At 47.0% G+C, this 6521-nt stretch overlaps 1 protein-coding gene across 1 annotated transcript; it reads right to left on the bottom strand.

The window, feature by feature from the left end:
- Positions 1 to 1274: 1274 nt before the first annotated feature.
- Positions 1275 to 6071, bottom strand: PABPC1L2B (poly(A) binding protein cytoplasmic 1 like 2B). Its single transcript, XM_081042299.1, has one exon. The coding sequence runs from the start codon at positions 5487 to 5489 to the stop codon at positions 4887 to 4889; it is 603 nt and encodes a 200-aa protein (XP_080898425.1). The 5' UTR covers positions 5490 to 6071; the 3' UTR covers positions 1275 to 4886.
- Between the last annotated feature and the right edge of the window lie 450 nt (positions 6072 to 6521).

Raw genomic sequence — 6521 nt, 5'->3', positions numbered from 1 at the left:
AGTAGGACTAAAGATGGGAACAACCTATGTCACCATCTTGATGTCATCCCCTCATTTTTTAAGACATGTTTTACTAAATAAAACCTTTAAAGAAAATATATTTGAATATCATTTCTGTTAAAATATGCTTACCTATGAATAAGAAAAAGGCAAAGCCTGTAGAGGCATAAAAACATAGACTGTCATTATGCCTTTTTTTCTTTCTAGTTAAGCAGTTGAGAGCACAGAATATATGGCTTTAAATCATACCTTTGTCTATTACTAGCTGTATGACTTTGGACTGTTACTTAACCTCTCTATATCTCAGTTATGTCATCTGTAAAATGGGGAAAACAATATATCACACAGAATTTGTTGTGAGGATTAAATAAGTTATTACATGAGAAGCATTTATAACAATGCCAGCCACAAATTAAGCATTATATAAGATCATTATATTCTGACTCAAACAATTTCAAATCATTTTTTAAAGAAATAGAAAATGATTTTCCTTTTAAAGCATCTTTTCCCCATAGTTTAAAAAGAATTACAAGTGAAGACAACAATGCAAAACAATGGACACAATTGTAAACTGGGAGTGGATTATGGGGGTTTAATATGGAAATGATCTTAATTTTTGTGACAGTGTGATTTATTTTGTAATCAGACTTTTAATAAGTATATGACAAATACTTCTGAATGTGTGTGAAGATATAACTTCAAGAATTGTCTTCCCACACATTTAATTTTAATGTGAAAAAACTGGAAACAAAAATCTACTACTTAAGTCATATGGTTTACAGAAATGCTGGAGGTATCACACTCCCTGACTTCATCTTGTACTACAGGGCAACAATAATCAAAACAGCGTGGTACTGGCAGAAAAAAAGACACACAGATGAATGGAATAGAACTGAAAACCCAGAAATAAACCCACATAAATATGGACAATTTTCAACAAAAAAGCCAAAAACATACAATGGAGAAAAGACAGCCTCTTCAATAAACGGTGCTGGGAAAATTGGAAAGCCACATGCAAAAGAATGAAACTAGACTGATATCTGTTACCATGTACCAAAATTAACTCAAAATGGATCAAAGACTTAAGCATAAGACATGAAACAATAAACTGCATAGAAGAAAACATAGGTACTAAACTTATGGACCTTGGGTTCAAAGAGCATTTTATGAATTTGATTCCAAAGGCAAGGGAAGTAAAAGCTAAAATAAACAAATGGGACTATATGAAACTTAAAAGCTTCTGCACAGCAAAAGAAACCATTGACAAAATAAAAAGGCAACCAACTGAATGGGAGAAGATTTTTGCAAACAGTGCCTCCGATAAGGGGCTAATATCCAAAATATACAAGAAACTCATGCAACTCAACAACAAAAAAACAAACAACCCAATTAAAAAATGGGCAGAGGACCTGAATAGACATTTTTCCAAAGAAGACATACAAATAAGAGCGGGTCTTATATAATACCAGGTATAATGTAATATAATATAATACTGGGTATAATAAAATTAATATAATATAAAAAATATAATATAATACCGGGTCTTATATTAATTTTTGCTCCAGAAGATGCACTAGAGCTGATTGTCCGGCTAGGTGTTATTTTCAGGGAAACACGGTAGTGCAGGCATATAGGCATTCTTCCAAACTATCAGTGGAAATGTAAATTGGTATATCCAGGTCACTTGATGGTACAGTCAAAAATTTTTAAAAGACTTCTACTTTTCAATTCCACTTCTATGTATTTATGTAAGTTCCATAATTCTGTGGCAAAATTATTCACCACAGATTGGGTTTAATGGGGAAAATTTAGAAACTACTTTAAAGTGTTAAGTAAGGAAACACATTTAAACAAATTCTGAGACACCTATACAATGATAGTGACTTGTGGGAGAATACTGATTAACCAGAGGTTTTTTAGAGGTATTTATAATACGTTACAAACAAAATTTTGACAGAATACATTATGATCCTATATTTGTTTTAAATTTGGTGGACAAATAGGCAAAGCCTGTAGAGGCAAAAATTAATCTCTTTAAAGTGCTTGTTGTGTATATTCAACATGTATGTTCTCTTTTTCAAGCAATGCACTTGTAAAATGAAGTAATAAAGAAAAATCCACAAGTTTAACCAATTCCTCATAACAAAAAACGTTAACATAAGAAGATAAGCAGGGAAATATATTCACTTACACTGTTGAGGGGTGTAACATTATGGAGGAAGCATTCAATAACAAACTGGCAAGGTATATTAGCCAATTAAACATTTCTATATGTCAGCAAACATTCACCTACAAATGTGGTCACCACAGAGTTAATCTTACTGGGGAAAATATAGAACAATTTAAACATACATCAAGGAGCTGAGTTTTAGAAACTAGCTCATCCATAAGATGGAATATGAAGTAAAAACAAATAAGAATATTTAATAATTTGGAAAAATGATAAGGCCAATTATAGTGAAATTATCCCATACTGAAACAATACATATTATATTTTGAAGGCATTATTTATTTATTTCAGTTTTATGTGTTTTAAACTTTTTTGTCAAGTGGTAGAATTTGGAACGATTTTTATTTTCTTATCAATTAACAAAGTTTCTGTTATAATGTATCATTCATATAGAAATAAATGTTGAAAATAAACAAAAGCAAAAAAGGTACAGTTCTCTAATAAAATATTGGGGGAGTACAGAAAACATTGCAACTACTGAGGTTCTCTCCCAGTATTTGTGTACTTGATGAGGGTAAGTTGATACGATCTTTTGAATAGTCTTTTAAAAAGGAACACCTGAAAAAAAAAATTTTAAACCTTCCATATCCTTGGACCGCTCAATTCTTCTGTTAGCAATGTCTGTTCAGGAAAGAATGCTGAATGTAAGCAAGGTTCGTGCACTATGATATTATTAGCAGTTTGGGTTTGGATAAGAACAGAAAGAAAAAAAGAAAAAGAAAAACCAGAAATCACCCAGATGTTCAACCATGAGGAAGCAGTGAAAAGAAACAGCCCTGTAGGGCTACCCATCTGAATACGCATAGAAATGCAGACATACACCTATCTGTTCCTCTGTCAGGCCATCCACTGGGACACTAAAGAGCCATGGAAACTATTTTAGAAGAATATTTAATGACATGAAAGGAAGTTCAAGAATATCTAACTATACATCTGTATCTATCTATGTTATATATTTATGTGTGAAAAAGCAGATATTGAAACAGTATATACATCAGAATTCACATATATGTCACATGAAAAACACTGGGCAGGTGCAGACGGAAATGATTTCACGAAGGTATGAGTGGTCATTAGGATCGATGACTGGTGACATTAAATTTCTTCTGTTAACTTGTCTGCTTTGTGATTTTATTTTTTATTTTTTTCCTGCAACGAAGCTGTTATTTTTCTGCGGTGGGGGGGGGGGGTGATGGGTGGGGAGGGGGGAGAGGGCAGGAAGTGTGCACAGGGGAGGGAGGTGATAAAGAGTATTTCAATCCAGCAAAACAATCAAGGACAGCAAAGTGCCCTTTGCAGCCCATCAGGCTGGCCAACACACACACACACACACACACACACACACACACACACACACACATACACAGCACACAGCACACAGCACACCAAGTTACAGGGACCAGGAGACTATGCAGGGGGAATGGGCATACTGTCTTTTAGTAGCTGTGCTGGCTGGCATAGCTGGCATGGTACAATAGTTATGAAGGGGCCATTCGGCAACACACAGGGAAAGTCTTTAAGGTGTCCATATGTGGACCCTGCAAGTCCACAGTTTGGATGACCATCAGCTATGCTAGCGAAGATTTGGCTGGACAAGGAAGGATTCACTCATCAGAGCACGCGGTGTTGGGCTTAGACATAGGGAAAGAGCTAGGCACCACCTGAATGTCCCACAAGGCGGGAATGGTTACAGAAATGTTAAGGTCCATGGAGACACTCTGCAGGCACTGAAAATGAGGTTTGGGGAGCCTGTTGAATAACACGGAAAGAAGTTCAGTGGATTGGTTTTTGTTTGGTTTTAGTTTCTGAAAAAGCAGGTTAAGAAACCCCACATACATGAACCATTCTGTTAAAAGGGGAGGTGGGGCTGGGGCCGGGGTGGGGGCTGAGGAAGGGAGGGAGAGGGGGGGAGAGAAGAGAGCCTGGAAAAACAGCACACCAAAAGGTAAAAGTGGTTCTCTCTCTGGGTAGCAGGATCATGGGGAGCAATTACTCTCTTGGTTGTTTCCCCTCATCTGATTTCCTTCTCCTTTCTGATGTGTCTACCATGAAATTGTATCACCTGTGCAGTAAACAAAGAGAGAAAGAAAGTGCTTTTTTAAACCAAACCGCAAGGAGAAGAGGCAGCCTCTAATTTATCAAGTGGTACAGATGAGCAAGATTATTCACAACGCCCTTGGTGGGTGTGGGGGGGGGAAGGGGGGAGGGGAGAAGGGCAGGGGACAGGGCAGGGGAGAGGAGAAACAGAGGGGAGAGGGACACGGGACGGGGGCAGGGCAGGAGAGGGGGGAGGGGGGAGGGGGTCAGGGCAGAAGGATAGGGGAGGAGGAGGGAGAAGAGGGGGCAGGGCAGAGGGAAGGGGCGAGGGGAGAGAGATGGGGGAGGGAGGGGAGAAGGGCAGGGGAGAGGGAGGGGGAGAGAGGAGACCGAGGGGGGAGGGCGGGGAGGGGGCAGGGGAGGGGGGAGAGGGGAGACAGAGAGGAGAGGGTAGGGGAACAGCGGGCAAGAGAGAGACGGAGACAGAGAGAGAGAGAGAGAGACCTGCACTCCCAATACAATACACTGCTGGTTGGGTTAGGGGGGCAAAAAGAGGGGCTTGTAAACCGGGTGGGAGCCAAGGTTTGGCTCTGCTGGCTGGCTCGCTCCTGGGCCGTGTTCATCGCAAGGTGGCCCCGTCGTCGGTGTCTTCCTGGAAATTCTTGACGTCAGCACTGGTGGACTGCCTGGCCCAGGCCCCCCTTTCGGCCTCTCGTTCTTTGTGCGACTTGAACCTGCCGACGAAAATTTTGCGGTAGTTCAGGAACATGCCGTTCATGGCATCGATGGCGCGCTCGGCGGACTCCTGTTTCTGGAAGTGCACGAAACCGTAGCCCTTGGGCCCCTTTTCGTCGCAGGCCACTTTGCAGGAGAGAATGTTGCCGAACGCCGAGAAGATGTTGTACAGCGCCTTGTTGTCGATGGTCTTGCCCAGGTTCTTGATGAAGACATTGCCCACCCCGCTCTTGCGCAGCGACGGGTCCCGCTGGGACCACATGATGCGCACCGGCCTGCCCTTGATGACATCGAAGTTCAGGGTCTCCAGGGCCCGTTTGGCGTCCAGCGGCTGCTGGTAGTTGACGTACGCGTAGCCCAAGGAGCGGCGGGTGATCTTGTCCCTGCAGATGCGGATGGACAGAATGGGCCCCGCCGGGCTAAACTTCTCGTACAGCATCGCCTCTGTCACCTCCGGGTGCAGGTCCCCCACGTACAGCGAGGCCATGGGAAAGTCTGGGCTCCCGTCGGAACCGCCGCCCGTGTCCGCGTCCGCGTCCGCGTCCGCGTCCGCGTCCGCACCCGCACCGGCACCCGCATCCGCGGTGGCCGCCGCCACGGCCGCTGCCACCTCCGCGTCGGCGTCCGCACCGTCGTCCTCCTCCGAGGGGGGCGCCGCAGCCTCTGCCGCTGCGGCCGCGGCGGGCTGGGCCGCGCTGGCCTCTGCCCCCGCCACGGCCGCTGCCGCTGCCGCCAGGGTGGCCTCCGCCACTGCGTCGTCTACCGCGGCCTCGGCCTCCGCCTCAGTCTCCACCTCCGCTTCCGCCTCCGCCACGGAGGCCTCCGCCACCGCCTCGGCCACGGTCGCCGCCGCAGCCTCCGCCGCCGCCGCCGCCGCCGCCGCCGCCGCCGCTGTCGCCGCTGTCGCCACGGTCGCCGGTGCCGCCGGGCCGCTGCCGCGACCTCCCTTCCTGCAAGCTGAGGGGCCGACAGGCGGGAGACGGCAGCAGGCCGGGTGGGCGCCGGAACCTGGGCCGGGGGCGCGAGCGGGAGCTGGGGCGGGGGGCTCGGGGCCAGGCGATCTGGCGAGTCCCAGTCACCTGGGATGACGAGCGAGGCCAGGAGCGCGCCTGTGCGAGTCGCCGCAGCCCGCCGCCGCCGCCGCCGCCGCCGCCGCCGCTCAGTCGCGGGCTAGCGTGCGGGGCGCGGGCGGCGTGTGGTGGGGGGCAGGGGGTGTTGGCGTCTGTGGTCCGGGCAGCTGGGAAGGCTTCTGTCTCTTTGGTTCCCCCTGTGGCTGCTGCGGGGCTGCGGGGCCGTGGGCGGTGGGAGGGGGCGGGAGCGGGAGGCTGGGGTGGGCGCGGGCGGGGCGGGGGCGGGGGTGCTGGGGACGGGAGTGTGAGTCCTCAGCGGCTCAGGTCGCCTAGACATTTGTGAGGACGAAGCGGGGAAAGGGCTCCACTGTGCACGCAGTGGGTACGGCTCCAGTGGGGGCAGTTGCGTTTCCTCGCTCCTCTACCCATACGACGCATACGTGATCAAA

The sequence above is a fragment of the Rhinolophus hipposideros genome (assembly GCF_964194185.1).
Source record: "Rhinolophus hipposideros genome assembly, chromosome: X".
Classification (NCBI taxonomy): domain Eukaryota; kingdom Metazoa; phylum Chordata; class Mammalia; order Chiroptera; family Rhinolophidae; genus Rhinolophus; species Rhinolophus hipposideros.
This window is presented reverse-complemented; position numbering and strand designations above follow the sequence as displayed.

Coding starts and splice junctions, on each gene's coding strand:
- PABPC1L2B (XM_081042299.1), bottom strand. CDS start 5,489: ATGGCCTCGCTGTACGTGGGGGACCTGCACCCGGAGGTGACAGAGGCG.